Source organism: Gouania willdenowi, chromosome 11 (assembly GCF_900634775.1).
Source record: "Gouania willdenowi chromosome 11, fGouWil2.1, whole genome shotgun sequence".
Lineage (NCBI taxonomy): Eukaryota > Metazoa > Chordata > Actinopteri > Blenniiformes > Gobiesocidae > Gouania > Gouania willdenowi.
Genome location: NC_041054.1, coordinates 6914653 through 6933005, shown reverse-complemented (window position 1 = coordinate 6933005; position 18353 = coordinate 6914653). Strand labels below are relative to the sequence as shown.

At 35.4% G+C, this 18353-nt stretch overlaps 1 protein-coding gene across 1 annotated transcript; it reads left to right on the top strand.

Moving 5' to 3' along the window:
• The first annotated feature begins 337 nt into the window (after positions 1-337).
• LOC114472699 (prostate stem cell antigen-like) lies at positions 338-18124 on the top strand. The gene is made up of 3 exons (XM_028462017.1): positions 338-488; positions 14050-14160; positions 17339-18124. Exons 1-3 carry the CDS (start codon positions 437-439, stop codon positions 17563-17565), a joined length of 390 nt encoding a protein of 129 aa, XP_028317818.1. The 5' UTR covers positions 338-436; the 3' UTR covers positions 17566-18124.
• Positions 18125-18353: the final 229 nt, after the last annotated feature.

The following is an 18353-nucleotide window of genomic DNA, read 5'->3' as shown; positions in this document are numbered from 1 at the left end:
CAAATACTAATAAATATAATAGAAACAATAAAATGATTTCAAATGATTCTAATCGCTAGGATTTTTTTTTTTTAATGTTTAATTACTAGTAGTGATTGTGGTAGTTTTAGGATATAAAGGTCATTGCAAAGCTTCACAGAAACACCACAGATCCATGCAGACATGCTGTAAAGAGTCCTGAGGATTGATCGTGTTAAAAAAACAAACATTTTTCCTTGTTTTTTTCCCGCCCTTCCTTCCCTAAAAAGCCCTCAGACTGCAGCAGAGCCTCAGGTGGGAGAAGGAGCTGCTGTGATTGGATAATGGTGACGTCACTCTGGGAGGTGGGAGCTCTTTAAAAGCTGAGGAAAAGTCAGTGGTCTGATCCCATTTTGCTGTGCAGCAGTGCAGTTTGTTCACACTCAGTGTCTCAGTGTTTCCTCTCATCACTTCCAAGATGAACAAAGTGGTTCTGCTGCTCCAGGCCTTTGGATTCTGCTTTGCATTGAGTAAGACCAGCGTTCATTGTATTTGATTCACCTCTGACGTGTTTAATATTATATTAATGTGCTAAAAGTCATTTTTGCATGTTTGGAAGTGATTTATCTTAATTTAAATAATAGAAAAATAAATCTAAACACATTTTAGCATGTGTGTCTTAACTTTTTACATGGTGTAAAACTCTGTCTTTAGGGTTCTTGGCACTATATATATGTATTTTTCTTATTTATTTATTTTACACACATTGTGTTTGACTTCACAGTTTGGTTTGAGATGTGTGTGTGTTGGTTTTCTGAGGTATGTGCTCACAGTGCTGACATGTCTGTTTGGGTGTGGCCTAAACAACAATATGTTATGTTTAAAATGATGGAGGAAATTATAATGGTACACAAATCAAGTACCATGCTAATGTTACAAGCTGCAAGATTTCACCTTTTATTTTGTAGTTTTAAACGGCACTTTTTCTTTTTCTTTTTTTCTTTTTTTTTTTTTAAAGAAAAGAAAACGAAAAATCGTGTTTATTTATTGTAACCAGGAATTTATTTAGCTTTAAAAACAAAATAGAATAAAAACCTTTAGAATGCGGCGGTTTGACACATGTATATGACGTCACATAAAAATTTCTGTGTATCTGGAAATCTGGGTTTTCCAGTCTCCAACTTGAAAATGTGACTTTGAACGCCACCTGAAGTCGGAGCTCCCATTTAGTAAAGTTGGAAATGAAAAAAAAAAAAAAAGTAGTCAACATTATTCAACTATCAGTTGTTTGACGTCGCACAACAATGGTGGCACCAATGCCATTCAAATAATATAACATGTTCCCTACGTTTAGTGTTTACCTACCGCTACTGTGGAACACAGTAATGCAGGCTGTATTTGTCATTTAATTTGGATTTTAAATGATCTATTTACATAATTTGAAAATGCGTTTAAGTGCTTTTTAAATTGCTTAATTTACTTCATTTGTTAATGCTTTAATGCCTTGCGCGAATCACTTTGAATGCCTTGTTGCTAAAATGTGCCACATAATGTTGTCTGGCTTTGTTCGGCCATTTTTTTTTTTTTTTTAAAAAAGAGCTTTCTTTGTATAACCAAACTATTAATCTAACAAACATTTATTTATTTATTTTGATGTACTGCGCCTGGAACGCCAGTCAGAGATTGGAGTTTTCAACTCGGAAATACCAAGTTCCGATTACCTGGAACGTAGCATTAATCTTGACATCGTTACGCTTTTTTTTCCCTCAAAATTATATTCATTATGTCTTCTTTTCAAAACCCCGCCCACTTTCAAAGCATACCGATGGAATTAAAAGTTGTGTACGCACAACACAAATCTTATGAGCAGGTTCCACACAGTGTGAACACTGTAAACTACAAATATATGTTGCTAGCCAGCTAGCTTAACTCTCCAATATTTAAATTAGGGAGTTTTGTTTTTCCCTATATTTGGAGCTGATACTACTTTTGCTTCCTCAATGTACTGTACGTCATAAAAATGACACAATGATGATAAGAAATGGTACGAGTCTCAATTTAAAAAAACAACAAAAAAAAGGAACATTTATTGAAATTAGCAAAGGTGATGTAGAACAAGTAAAACATATTTAACAAATATTAAAAACAGGTGATGTAGAACAAGAAAAACGTATTTCTGCTCTCTGTAAAAAATGTGGATCGGCAAACGCAGCAGCTTGCGTCGGCCGATGCGATGCATGTAAAAAAAAAAAACCGCAAAAATCGTCCGATAATATTGACCGGTCGATGTATCACCAATTTAAATGTTAGGAAAAATTGACGTAAATGAATGACTTTGTCTAAAACATAGTCATTTCTTCAAGGCTCAGTTTTAGGAAGTGAGCCCACAGTTTAAAATAAATGCTAGCATTTGGCTAAAGCTAATTCACTGCAGTGAATTCAGTGAATTATGAGCTAAATATTTCACCAAGACAAATTCCTCGTGTGTATTCAATACTTTACTTGGTCAATAACGTTGATTCTGATTCTGATAAATATTTGCCTTTACATTTTGACAGTTACATTTGAAACAATCAAAATAAATGTCCTTAAGTGTGTTTTTAATGGCCTTTTGTTACTTTTTCCATTTATTGAGTATTTTAGCTATAAACACCGTTAAAATGGCTTTGAATAGAACAGGTGAATTTCTACAGGCTACAGACGGTTACTCAACGCTAAGTTATTTATTTTTCTAATACTATTATTACAGGTTGGGGTGAGGCTGCTTGTTTGTGGTCGAAGGATGATCGTGTCTGTTTTTACCAGTTGTATTAAAACCAAATGAATCATGTCAGAACCTGTCAGCCTGTGCATGAGAAATTCCTCACCTGGAAACGTTAGAGTTTCTGTCTGTCTCAGGTTCCTGATTCAGATTGTCCACAATATGGAGCTGTTTGTTTAGCCTCTATTGTGTTTTTTGGGGGCACTATTGTGTAGTTTTGTCCTTTGGGGGCCCCTAAGTGGGGTTTTAACTCTCTCCTGTTACACACCACACCCTGTATGGCAATAGAACGCCCATCCTGGTTAGTTTCTGACGATCACTTTTAACGTTTGCTGCCTCGTGATGATTATGTAAAATGTTGTTTGGGGAAAAAATGATCCACAAATGTAGAAAACTGCACGTGTAAGTTAGTAAAGTGAATTTAAATTATCAAGATCTTAAAAAAAAAAGAAAAAAAAAAACCCACTTCTGAAAAGGATTCTTGTTTTTGTTTTATGAATACAAGCTTTGCATTATAAAAGTAAGAAAGAAAACTAGTAAAACACAAACCTCCAGTTGTCACATTTTCCAGGATACAGAGAAAAGTTTCTTACATTGTTGATTTTAGCGCAGATGTGGATCTTAGATGTGGATCTTAGAGAAAATACAACAGAGCTGACTCAAACCAATGATTGTTTTTAATTCAAAATTTGGAAAAAGTTTCTTACAGTTGCACTTTTTTTTTTTTTTTTTTTATACACATTTTAGCATGTGTGACTTCCCTTTTTGCGTGGTGTAAAACTCTATCTTTAGGGTTCCTTGCACTATGTTCTTTTTAGGGGTTCTTTTTTTTTCTTCTTGGAAATGTAAATAATTGCTTTCGGACGCGTTTTGTTTGACTTCAGTGTTTGGTTTGAGAGATGCGTGTGTGTGTGTGCGTGTGTGTTTTCTGAGGTTGTGCTTCCTGGTGCTGTCATGTGTGATGTTAGGGTGTGTTCACTATAGAGTTCAAATGTGAGATCTTATAAAAACACTTCTGAAAAGAAATATTGTTTCGGAATGCAATTATTGCATTATAAAAGTAACAAAGAAAACTCGTAAAAAAAACAAACGAGACAAACTCCTGTTGTCACATTGTCCAGAATACAAAGAAAAGTTTGTCTTATATTGTTGTTTTTAGTCCAGATGTGAATCTTGGATGTGCATTTTGACAAAAATACAACAGGACTGACTCGAACTAGAAAACTTTTATTCCAGCGTGTCTTTGGCTACTAAGCAAACTATAATTTACCTCAAATGTTTGTGCAAACCACAGGTAATTGTGCCATCGCCTGCCTACCCACACCTTATATTTGCATTCCTTAAGGATATAACCACATAGCTTAAAAATATAGGATGTGGTGTTGACACACTTGCTTAACTTTACCTGCATCATAGATGTTTGTGTGTCTCGTGTAAAGCTTCTGTGTAACTTTTTCCATGTTTGTGACACATGAGTCATGGACTGCATTGCAGCTGACTGTGAATCCTCCCTCAGATAGTGTGTTTGTGCACATTCAGCCCGTGGGAAGATCATTCACACACTCACAAAGTGTTGCTGCTGTTGAGGTAGAGACGTTACGTTGACACTTAAACAGCTTCTGTTCAAACTGTAAACACACAACGCCCTAAGGTCTCCTAATGTTGGATTGTAAACTTCATTATAGATGCTTTGGAGAGCAAACGATTAGATTTATTTTTAAATTTGTTTCTATTTCTGCTTAATCAGAGGCTTTTTTTTTGTTGTTGTTTTTTCCATGTTTTTTTGTGTGTTTTGGCCTCAGAAGTAGAGGCTTTTTAGTCTTGGTGTAGTTCAGGTTTATTAACACTAGAGGCCAGTATAATCCAAACCATTCACATCTTTATTTCATGTCATGTGCCACGCCCAAAGAACCATCAGGTGATGAAGACACAAATAATCATTGTTTGGGACACAGACAGATTTTGTTTGAGCTGTTTTGTTGCTATAATGAGTTATTTGTATTTCTTCTTTTAAATCATTAAAAAAAAAATCACAAAATCTAATTTTAAAAACTCAAATCTCTCTTTTTTTTTTTATTGGATTGCCAGTCCATCATTTTCATGCAGTTTTTGCATGTTTCTTACATCTTCATTGCAAATTTTAAAAACAAAAGTACAGCAATGCCTTAACCCGTCCTTAAAGTTACTATTGCTCTTCCACAAACCATTTGTTATAGTAAATTATGTGTTTTGTTTGCACTTCAAAATAAAGGATCTGAGGCCTTTTCCCCCCTTGTTTTGTGTTTTTTGACCTGAGAAGTACAGACCCTTTCCAAAAAATTAGAATATCATGGAAAAGTTTAATTCAATTTTTTTGAATTCCTGTTTTTGTGGGTTTTATGAGCTGGAAGCCCATAAAAGCCCATAAAAATAAACAAATAAATACTTGAAATTGTTTAAATTGTGGGCCCTGAATCTATAATCTATGAAAGTTTAACTTTTTGAATGAAATTATGGAAATTAAACAACTTTTCCATGATATTCTCATTTTTTGGAAAGTGTCTGTAGAGGCTTTGTGGTCTTAATGTAGTTCAGGTTCATTAACACTAGAGGTCAGTATAATCCTAACCATTCACATCTTTATTTCATGTCATGTGCCACGCCTGAACAACCATCAGGTGATGAAGACACAAATGATCATTGTTTGGGACACAGCAACAAAACAGCTTTTAAGTTTTATTGTCAAGTGTTTAACAATACAAGGATACAATACATCCATAAAGTCGGCAAAATGATGGTCCATTGTTCTATGAGTCTGTGATAACCATATTTATTTATTTATCTGAATATATCCACTGTCATCCAGGAAGTTTAGTATTATTTGGGCCATAGTATATAGTCATCTTAAAGATGTAAATCCTTGTTTTAAGCAGAAATAAAATGGGTGAAAACTGACCGAGAATGGTGGAAAAGGTGGTGAAATGGGACTTCAAAAAACCACAGAAATTGTTTAAAAGTTGCAAATTAGAGTGACCAAAAACAGACAGAAAAAGTGGTGAAAAGGGTTAATAGTGTCAATATTGGCTTAAAACGTGGCAGAAATGAGAGGGTTGGAGTAATGTCATTTAAAAAAAGTAGGAACAATTAGTTTAAACGGGAAAATAATGGACATTACAAATTGTGAATCGGGTGAAAGTGGCAAAAAAAAGAAGCACGAAATATGGTGAAAAGAGGTTAAAAGTGACAATAATGGATCAACATGTGCAACATTAGGTGCATGGGAAAAATGGTGGAAAGGGTTTCCAAGAGTTGAAAGTGGAAAACGTGCAGAAAAGACAGAAATGGGAGTAATGTTGCAAAAATCCATTAAAAAAAAAAAAAAAAAGCAAAAATATGGCAAGAAAAAGTGATGAAAATAGGTTAAAATATGACAGGTTTGGTGTAGTGGCAGAAAAGGGGTAAAAATAAGCAAACATGGGCTCAAATTGTTCAGAAAATAATCTTAGTTTCCTTATAACTAAAAAGACCTGACTGAACCTTTCGTATTATATAAATTAACTACAGGCAAACTTTAAAGCATCCGATTTGGCCAACAGGAGAATGTAATAATGACAGAAAACACTGTATTTGTCATCATTTTCTAGGTAAGTCTTCGTTCTGTCATTAACTTTAAACTTATTAAAGTCATAAACTGGAGGAATTTAGTAATTGTACATATGCGGAAGGGACTTTTACACTTTCCAGTAATGACCGTAACATAAAAAATTCTTCAGAGTTTTCGTGCAGAGCGGTGCGACAGGTTCGTTCTCGGTTACGCTGATTAAAGCTGAGGGTTGCACATGTATGAATCATCGCTCAGTAATTCCTCCAACATGTTGATGAACTCCTTGTACTCTTTTCAAACATTTTTTTTTAGAAGGCAAAAGTTACCTCAGTTGGTAATTCTGTTTAAAAAAAAAAAAAAAAAAAAAAAAAAGAGAGGATGTGGAGGATTATCTCATGTCACGTCTCTGGTTATTCTCTGAGCTAAATCTGCCATGTTTTGGACGCATGAGTTTGACCGCTAGTAGCACATCAGGTCAGACTGCATTTCCCACAGTGAAGCATTAAGACCCACACCTCTCTGAGAACCACTGTGTTAAAGCACATCTTACAAACTTTTTATTTTTGCCTCAAGTGCCCCCTTTCTCTCATTTCTGAATCCAAGTACCCCCTTTGTCCGACTACAACATTTTGCTTAGAAAACGATTTAAAAACAACTATAGAGCATAATGATGGAATAAACTAGTGATAACGCACATTTGAAAGAATCTAATTTTGTAAATAAGTGGAATGAAACACTATTTTGTGCAGTGGTTCCCAACCTTTTTTAGATTGTGACCCCATTTTGATATCAAGAATTTCTGGCAACCCTTAATACATTTAGTTTAACACGATTCACAAAGTCAAAGTACAGAAATACAGTTGTTTAAGATTAAAATAATAATAATAATCAAAAGAATCTTTTTCAATTTTTTGGACAATTCAGGCGATCCCACACTGGGTCCCGACCCCAAGGTTGAAAAACACTGATTTAGTGGTTCCTAAATAGATTTATTTCTATAGTTTTTATAATTTCCGGTCACATGATGCCTGGGGTGTAACCAAGACTGATACTTTATTTGTTTATTTTCCTTTCTCTCTCTCTCTCTCTCTCTCTCTCTCTCTCTCTCTCTCTCTCTCTCTCTCTCTCTCTCTCTCTAGTGTCATCTAGTACCCCTAGGGGTAACCGTACCTCCATTTGAGAAACACTGCTTTAGGAGAATGACATCACTGTAGTTTTGAGGGTGTTTTTCAATAATCATAAATCTGTCTTGATGGTATTTTCTAATTGTATGCTGACACAAAGACTGCAGTAGATGTTGGGTCTTGGGTGTGACCCAAACCAGTAGGACAAGGCGCGTGCGTGTGTGTTTTGTTGTTTTAAGGATTAGAACATGTCGTTCAGAATCAGTGTATCAACTAATGGAATGACACGTTTAATGCCTGGTGGTTAAATTCAGTTTTTCTAGATCGTCCATTTCATTTTTTACTTTAAATTATTAATCATTAAGGGTGTAAAACCAAATCTATTCGCCGATATATCGCAATATTTCACTGAGATTATCATATCGATCCAAAAATGGTCCAAATTGATTTTTTTTATTTTTTTTTTAAATCATGTTAATGTTAAAAAAAACATTTAATTTGCTCTAACATATGCATGCATGGAGGTGTCAGTGAACCACATCAGACCTTGTTAAACGATCTCGCTCCTCAATGTGTTTTAGCTTTGGAAGTTGATTGCACACATACTGTGAACTTTTATAGATGTGTACACTATATGTGGTTACTTTTTAAAAAAATAATTATTTAAGAACTTGACAGAATCATCATATGTCGTAGAAGCAAATGTTCTGTTTTCTCAAAATTGTAATTTGACAGTTTGATAAACATACCACTTGTTTTTTAATTACAGTAGTTAGCATTTACTTGTCGCAAGTTCTTTTTTTTCCGAAATAAATTGTATTTAGTACTATTTTGTGCTAGTGAATGTGAAATTTGTAATTACTGATATCGCAATGTATATTATATTGTTCAGTTTCGAGGATATATCGGAATATATTGTATCGTGACATGCAAATTTGAAATGGTATCGTTGATTCGTGGCAATGCAAACCCCTATTAATCACAATTTTAGATGTTTATGTAAGAGTACATGAACAATGATAAAACAGTCTAAATGTTCTTACAGACCTTTTATTACGTGAATCATTATTTCCCCATTGGACCATCATGATTAAGGGTGTCATAATGGTTTTCACTGGGTTAAAACCCAACTGTGGGTTATGGACATGCTTTTGATCAATAAGTTAAAAAGTTATTTATTTATTAAGAAAAACATTTACCTTTGGCTAATAACACTGACCTGGAATCCTGAGCAGTTTCTCCATTGATGTGACATCTGACGGTACTGCATGCAGGTCATTGAAAGCCTTTGTTTTAGTGTTTAATCCCTTTGTATGTTTTTAAATTCAATAAAATTGCAAAAATAGAAGTCGATCGATATGGGAATTTCAAAGATCAATGCAGATACCAATTTAAAAAAAATAAAATAAAAATTCAGCCGATGGCCGATATTTGAGGATGATATACTTTTTTTTTTCTAAGCACATTGATTATGAAAGACAATTGAAACACTCATATGATGTAAATGTATATATTAGAAATTAAATTAAATACACCAATAGAACTTGTAACATTTATTGAACTTTAAATATACCCGTACACAACCAAATAGAATAATAGAAATCCTTATCCTATGATCAGGCTCTATTATAATATATCCTTATCCTATTTTATCAGCTTTTTAATTGTAAGCCTATTGGCTACTACCTCTACCATGCACATGCTATTATTATTATGACTTTTTTTGTTGTTTTTTTGTGAATATTCGTACATCCAAATGATAAATAAATTAAATACATGTATCTACCCATGTAAAACATATGTACTATGTATCAGGAAGTCTTTATAATGCTGACATGTATTCCGCCAGTGTGTCATCCATTAAGTACGCCTGATGTAGGAAGAACTATTTGTTTATTTGTAACTGTGTTATTGTATATTAGGCTGTGGTATTTTTCAGCTAGCTACAGTTCTTAGCAATGTAAGAAATGGATTGTTCTCTAATTGCTGTTTGTGAAGTGTCAGTGACTTGATGATCCACTTAGTCACGTTCAGAAACATTTTGAACTCTTTGTGAATAAAGTTACAAATCGGCTTCACTAGATCAAAGATTATTACTGGTTTTTTCTGATTTTTGTCCAAGAATGTTGAAATGCTTAGTAGTTTTTATAAAACCTGACAACAAGCCAACTACACACTCAATGAGTATAAACTCTAGTGTATACTATTTGTATGATTAGGAGGATAAGGATGATGACCATTCCCACTCAAGTATACCTCCAGTTTTCCCTGTCCTATTGCCCTAGTGTCCTAGTGTTTTTCTCCATTATAAACCCCGTGTGACGTCATCACTTATTGTGACCATTTGCTCATCTAATGACACTGCAGTTCAGATCCCAGCTGTGCAGAGGAGCAGAGATGTGGTTTTTTTTTTTTTTATTATTATTATTTTTTATGTGTGCGCGCGCTTGTGTGTTCTTGTGAAATGTTTCGTTGTGAACCGAAACGCACGTCTGTAGTCACGAGATGCTGACATGAAAACTGGAGCTGCAGGTTTTCCTCCTGCTTCTGCTTTTGTAGTCACAGCTGAATCCTTTCAAGTGTTGCTGACATGAAAAGCTGCTTCACCTCAGGCACAGGCCACTGGAACAAGCTGGTTAAAAAACAAGCTAAAAAAACTGGTTTGTAACACAGTCATCTTCTCTTTTTGAAGTGTCATTTTTTTTTTTTTTAGTCTGAGAAACCTCAAGACTCTCCACTGAAGATGAGTGCTAAAGGAACAAATCTTTCAAGATTATTCAAAAATAAATATTTGAAGAATACAAAAGCCAAAAATAGGTTTTAAAATAACACAGCAAGGACTTTTTGGGGTATGAAAATGTGTAAATTTGGAAAGAATTCTTGTGTACAAACCCAATTTTTAATTTCCTTGAGCAAAATGTCTTCAAATAAACGTACTTATCTTAACTCCTATGGACCAGGTGTTCTCAACTGGTCTCACCCTGGGACCCACATTTTGCCACGGTCATCAAATCGCGACCCACTTCTTTTATTTTTTTAGAATTCAACCAACCAAATTTAGTGTTTTTCAAAGATAGCTGTTGAAAACACGCATATTCAATATTTTTAAAAACACAAATCTATATATTTTCATGTGCAACATGCACTTCACAGAATGCCTGTCAAAAGAAAAGTGTCTTTCAAAATAAAAGACAAGTCCAACATAACAGACATTAAGTATTTATTTATTTTTTGGCCAGTTTTCTGCGACCCACCCAGTACAGGTCTGCGACCCACTTTTGGGCCCCGACCCACCAGTTGAGAATCGCTGCTGGGGTTTATAGGTGTGTACCATCTAATGAACCTCACGATTAGATTTGATTATGAAGAACAATTGTTTTTGAACATTTATGAATCGTCACGTGTCGCATGGCGATTACTCTAACAATCAATAGTGCACATTTCTAATGGACTATGTATCAATTATTGGATTTCAACACAAGCATGGCCTTTGATTTGTAATTTGTGAGACTTCTGTCCAGATGTTTGTGCAAACGTCTTTAAAAAACTAAACTTAACAATTTTTTAAAAATGTATTATGATTTTTTTATGCGGATGACTGTAACGTATATTTTCCTGCTGTGCTGCATGATTTTCACCTGAACTCCTGCTTCTTTTCACTTGAACTCACTTAAGTTTGTTCAAAAACACAAATAAAGGTTGACTCCCTTTTAGAGCCGTTAAGCTTCTGTCAACACGTTGCCTCGACGACAAACTATAACAGACTTTAGAGTCACTTTAAGGCAGACTAATGGTTTGAATCCACTCTGTCTGTGTGTGCTTTTAGTCATCGAAACTTCTAAAACAGTGTTGATTTAAAAAACTAAACTATAATGTTCACATTGATCACGTCAACCTTGTGCTTTATATTAGTTAATTTACTATGCCCGTAATGGATGTCATTGACTAAAACCAGACTATAACTGAAATAGTGTCTGGCGACTACATTTTTACAAAAACTAAGTTGCATTTTAGTCAATTACTATGACTAAATCAAAATTACCATTGATCTATTGTACATGTGTCAAACTCAAGGCCCGGGGGCCAAATCTGGCCCTTAAGAGCTCAAATTTCGGCCCGCTTGACACATTAAAAATGATAGAAAAACATGAAACATTTTGTAAATTACCAACTTATTCAGTTGTTGATAGCTCAGCACCTCCAAATACAAAAAAAAAAAATGTCACATGACAGCACTCACTTTTAATCTCAAATTGTTGAATGAACTTAATTTTAAACTGATATACTTATATACTTGATATTTTATATGTCATTTATTCGTGGAAATGCAAACCAGGACACTTTCATGTTGAATTTTTCTCCACCTTATATCTGTTGCTCACTTAGCCTATGGCTATAATCTGACATATTTACATATGTTACACTGTTCATTAATATATACTGTCTTTACTTAAATAAATAAATGAAAAACAAAAAACTAAAAAAACTGGTCCATGTTTGGCCCCTGAACTAAAATGAGTTGGACACATGTGATCTATAGGAAATGAGCTTTATAACTAGAGTTGTGGATCTGCAGAAACCGCTTTTCAAGAATGGTTTGACTGTTATACACTTAAATGGGAGCAAATATGGCAAAAGTGGCAGCAAACGATCTCTGTTTTGTTTTTTTACTAGTAAGGTAATGATGGGGCAGTAATAAACAAAAAAAAAAAGGGCGTTTCGAGAAATCTTTGACAGCTTTGTGAGGGCAAAAAGCCACTTTTGTTCGCACAACAAATACCTCCCTAAAGATCTCAGGTTTCACTGGTAATCTAAAGATTTCCCATACATTTTCTATGGCTGACTTCTGGAGGCATTGTTTTCAGTTCACAATAAACGGCCGTAACCCTGTCCTTCATGCCTGGATACACGGAGTAACAAGCTGACCTCGGTACAGTAAACCTGAAGCATTTATTCTGCAAAAAAATCTGTCTTTCTTAAATTTTGACAATTAAAATGATGAAGTCCTGTTTTGTCTGGTGTAATGACGTGAGTCAGAACAGCCAGAACTGGTCCTTCAGGCCTGTCAGGAAATATCCCAATTCCCAGGCTTTGCATATTTTTCTGTGTTCATACGTGCTACTCAAAAACTAGCAAGTTGAGTTGAAAAAGAAATAATGGAATCAATTTATGACCAAAATGTATTGCATTCTATGCTTTTGACTCAAAGTACAGTGTTCCAACACTGCTTTTATGCAGACAGAGAGGGTTGTAAATGACCAAGAAAACACCTGTAAAAATTAGTAGCACCAGCTTTCAAGGTTGATTCAACCTTCATTGCTGCAGATTAACTTTAAATTATTAACACACTTCATGTTCCCTGAAAAAGGCCTATTTGTATAATTCTGAAATGTATATTATTTTTTAGTTTTGGGAAACCAAACTTTTTTTTTTTTACCTCTGGCTGTTCAGTACTTTTGTACCATTTCAAGCTATTATTGGACTTACACGACTTGGATTGCAATAAATAACTGGAAAAATTAGGGTGTTTTGAAACTCTTGACTGGTAGTGTGTGTATATATATATATATATATATATATATATATATTATTTATTTATTTTTTCTCCCTCCCTGCATGCTCAGAGCTCTGTTTCCCCAATGCTGTGTACCTCAGACAAGTTCACAAAACATGTCTTTTTCTCACAGGAGATTCTCTCTGTCAGACAATCTCAGGTGTCCCGACTGGGAAAACCTTATTTCCTTCCCCTCTTTAATGTGATTAGCCAATAGTAGCTTTTTTTTTCTGATCATCTTTCCTTTTTATCCTATATTAAATACGTACTGTTACTGTGTGTTTGCCCCTTTTTCTTTTCCACGACAGAGACCTCTTCATCTGTACCTTTTTGGTTCATGCCTGAGCGCTGCAATAAACATTTTTGACATTATTTTATTAGATCTATAGTGTATGCTCAAAGATTTCCATAACAGCTTCATTTGAGAGAATTAAATCAGGATAGAAATCTAATTTGAAATGCTTTATATATGCATAGAATTGAACACATTTTTGTATTTAAAAATCTAATCATTCAGTAACATTCATTTTAAGTTTTTTTTAATTAGGGTATATAAGGAAGTTGTACACCTAGCAAGAAATTGTATCTTTTTGACAAAAAAATAAAAAGCTGCTGACCTGTTTGTCATTGTTAAACAACGACAAAAATCTTTTCTAAAGGGAAACAATAACAACGATTATACAATTTCCAGCCTGACTATTAGAACTCAGACATGTGTGTTTGTGTCCCTGGCATTAGTTTGACCCTATGATTAAAGCTCTATCGTTGTTTGCTGTGAGTGTTAAATGTGTTTGCGTTGTCTTTACCCAAACCATCCATTGTGTGTCAGGTCAGAGGTGGTTTTGTCTGTTTAATCATCAGCTCTGTGCCTTTGTCTTGTTTGGTCACTTATTAGAACCTTAAATTGCTGAGCTGCACAACCTGAGAGTATAGCAAACATCTTAAGACTCTGTTTACTTTGAATGCAAACTGTTAAATTTGACTGAACTAATCCCCCCCCCCTTTTTTCCCCTTTTTCTATTCCCTCTCCATTATCATTCCCTCCTCCTGTCCTCTTCTTTATTTTCAGGTCAAGCTCTCATGTGCTACGAATGCAAGATAGGCATCGCAGATCTTTGCATAACTAAAGAAACAACCTGCGAAGTTGGAGAGCATTGCTTCAGCGGTGAAGGGAAAGCAGGTATGATTAAGGTCACTGGTTAAAAATGTCGCCAAACAGAAGTTTTTGGCATCTCTCTTGAAACCAAACAATCTGCATTCTCAAGGCGTCGTTCTTTGTTGTGGAATGGAACTCATCCACCGTTCTTAGCTTCAGACGAGCAAATGTCTTGTTGTTAAAGACTGTTTTTGTTTCCATTCACTGGGTTTTATCATCACTTAAGCTAAAGGTCTCATAGATGAGAAAAATGTTTGATATGGTCTCAATTAGACTTTATTTTAGCTCTATTGCTATCTCAGTGCTCGGGCTGGGCGATTTCGCAATGCACCTAAAAATGACTGCAGACATCAGATATATTGTCAAAAGTGCTTCTTTATTGCTGTGATTGTCCTCAAAAGTTAAAATGCATAGAACAGTCCCAAAATAAAAAGTAAATGAGGCTCTGTCATTCAACAATTTCAAGCTTTAACCCAGGTTTAAGCAAAAGTGCAACAACAACTTCACTCTCATTCTCATAAAATGATCAGAATCAGGATTATATTTGCCAAGTACATTTTAAAAACAGCACCAACACCAAACATCTGCGGCGCCATCATGTTTGAAAAGTGGGAACACAGGAGGAAAGGGGAGGGGAAAAAAGGCAAGTCCTAAACTGAGTTCCCAAAATGTTACAACTATTCACATAAAATTGAGAGTTTATTCTCAAAATATTACGACTTTAATCCCGTAGCGCTCAGATTTATTTTCATTTCAATGTGGGCCTAATACACCGTCATAAAGAGAAAATTCATGCCAGCCTAAAATTAAAACCAAAACATGTCATCATGATGACCTGTGCATAACAAGTTTGTTTTTTTTCTTTTGTTTTTTAAAACATCAAACTAGAACAGTCTACACAGCCTAGATTTAACTTATGGACATGTTCTTTTTCAACAATATTAGCATGTCTACATTTTCTGGTGGCATATGAGCTCTTTGGGCATTGACCATGTCTCCTGCTGTCGAAAAGACACAATCACATGTGACAAATGTAGCAAGGGTGGGAAGATATACTCCACCCCTTTTCGCAGTACCACTCGTACCCTCGACAATAGATCTTGTGATGTTTTAATATTGCGATATATTGTCGCACAAGTTCTCGCCCCACCTTCAGTACCGAGTGGATTAAGACAGTGGCTACAAATGACAGGAGGTTATGCACATGGAAGACAATTATGACAATTTATTATTGCCTTAGTGGTTACTTAAAAGGGCGTTAGCTGTTGTTGCCCTGGTGGTCGATGTACCAGTTTAGCTCACGACCGGCAGGTTTGGCCGAATCATATGAAATTCACCACATGTATTATTGAGCCTAAGGTGAGCAAAAACATTATGACCAAACAGGAAGTCAACCGTCTTTGGTCAAAAATTGGCATTTCGCCCTGGAAACACGTTTGCGCAAACTAGTCTGAGGGGCTCCATGCGATTCGTTTCAAACTCGGCCAGAACACTTAGGACCCACTGAAGATGAAAAATAATCGAAGGAATTTTAATATTCCTAAAGGTTTGGTCGTGCGCGCATTACAAACGCAACGCAAAAATGTGCACAAACGATGATGGACCCGCACGACCAGCAGGTTTGTCCTATTCATATGAAATTCACCTTATGTATTCTTAACCCCAAGATGAGCAAAAAGCTACGGATACTTTGTCCAAAACCAAACAGGAAGTCGGCCATCTTGGCTTAATGGAGTTTCGCTTTTGCGCAAACTAGTCTGAGTGGCTTCACTTGATTCGCTTCAAACTCAGCCAGACCGCTTAGTACCCACTGAAGATTAAAAATCATTTTAAGAATCTGCAAATCTTTAATGGTTTGGTCGTAGCGCGACTGGAGCCAATTAGCACGCCATAATAAGAAAATGCATATAACTTTCATATGTTTCAAAAAGTTCAAACTGCTTCATATTTGATACAACTGTTGACTGTCCATCCCTAAACAAGACACAATGTGAAAATGACCCATCATGCCTTGCGTTCTCGGACACCACTAAAAGCGCCCCCTCCAATGCTTACAGCTCTAGCGGAAAGACAATCGTATTGACCTCAAAATAGTGTTGGATGAATCTTATAAGATGGGAGCAGGTCGCTGATGAAGAAAAAACATTCTGTGATCAGTGGGAGGGGCCTATAATGTCACTGGAAAATCCTTCGCCATCACATTCTAAATGCTGTATCTTGATATTTTTCAATGGACGGCTTTAATTATTATTATTTTACTAAACATTTCAAGCAACCCCATTTCCATTACTCTTTTAATGGCGCAATAAACTCTGGTGATGGAAACACATGAATTTCAAAAGGAATTTCGGAAGTTTCAACATTGAAATGTGTCACAAAAGCGCTTTTTAAAAAATAAATTGTATTTTTTCTTTATTTATTTTTTTATTTTTTCGCAAAAGCGCTATGGAAACACTTTTTCCACAAATAAACATCAAAGAATGTGACGTACCTGGTCATGTGACCACTGCTGTCTGAGAAAACATGGCGCGGTACGTGTATAGAAGAGGAGACCAGGACATTTCTTAGCATTAGACTTTAAATGATTAGTGCCACATTAGACATGAAACAACAAAGGAATGCAGAGTGTTTTAAGGAGGTTTAGAGAGAGCGCTTTTATTTTTTCAAAAAATCTGTCATAGAAACCCAGCTACTGAACCAGATAACAGTATCGACAGGTTTGTTTTGTAATCAAGGGTGTACAACAACAAATGCCATTGAAGAAGGCTGCGTTCAAAAGACTTTTGGTCTTTTTCCAACATCCTCTCACGTCAAACTAAAAAAAATCTTTCCCATGACTTCAATTGCAATGTTTTTATGTAAAGTTGGTGATTTTTAAAGGACGAAAGAAACATCAAAAAATTGAATCAGTCTCCATGCTGTGAATGCTTTTTTTCTCCTTATATGGATGATAGGATGTTACCTTACCGGGACATTTGTTATTATTATACTTAAAAATGATTAGAGCCACATTAGACGTGAAACAACAAAGGAATGCAGAGTGTTATAAGGAGGTTTAGAGATATTTTTTTTTCAAAAATCTGTCATGAAAACCCAGCTACTGATTTGGTGGAGGTTTGCACTCTTGTTTGAGAGTATATTATTTCTAATATAATCAGAGTTGGAATAATGATGGAGTTGATGCTTGTTTGTTCTTTTGCAGTTGGATTCTTGCCCCTGAAGATGAAAGGCTGTCTAAAAACTGACAAGTGCAACTTAACCAGAGATGAATCCTTTCCCTTCATCAGCAATAGCAGTGTCTACTCCATGACCAAGACGTGCTGTGAAACTAACCTGTGTAACGCTGCACCAGGGGCCCCGGGGACCTCTGGCATCAGCCTGGTCATCACCGCCATTTCCGCTCTGCTGGCGGCCAATGCCCTGATTTAACCTAAGAAACGGGGTGCAAGCACATAAACCACAGGAGCTTTACTCAGCGGTGCCACATGTAATAAAGGATACACTCCCTTCATCAACTGTTTGTTTTGACTATGTAGCTTTTTCTGTTTTGTTTTCCCCCATATTGGTTGTTTTCCATGAATATCCAGCACAATATGTCTAGCCTTTTTGTTTGAAATTGAATTTTCTCCTTTTATTTATCATTCCTTCATTTCATTGTAATAGATGATTGTCGTATCATTTATCTAAGATGAACTTTTAAGCTTTTCACTTCTGCCGTGTATAATGCTAAGGCCGTTGTTGGTTTTCTGCTCACTTTTTCCATCTGTTTGACCTTCATAACTTTTTGTGTGTCTTATGCACAGGATCGACAGGTTGTTTGGTAATCAAGTGTGTCCAACAAAAAATGCCATTGAAGTGACGGGATGTTCTTTTGAACGCTTCCTCCTTCAAAATATAAAAAAATCTTTACCATGACTTCAGTTGCAATGTTTTTATGTAAAGTTGGTGATTTTTAAAGGAAGAAATAAACATCCAAAAATTAAATCAATCTGTGCTGTGATTTGCTTTATTTTCCTTATATGGATGATAGGACGTTACCTTATGGTAGGAAATGGCTTTGCCGGTGTAAGGGCAAAATTGGTTAATTATGTTTACAAATATATTTACTCATATTTACTTGTAGACCTTATTCTTTTTAAGGCTTTAAGTTGTGACTTTTCATTTCCGCTGTCTCATGTCTCCTGCTCTCTTCTCGAGGTCAGCCACATGCTTTCCAA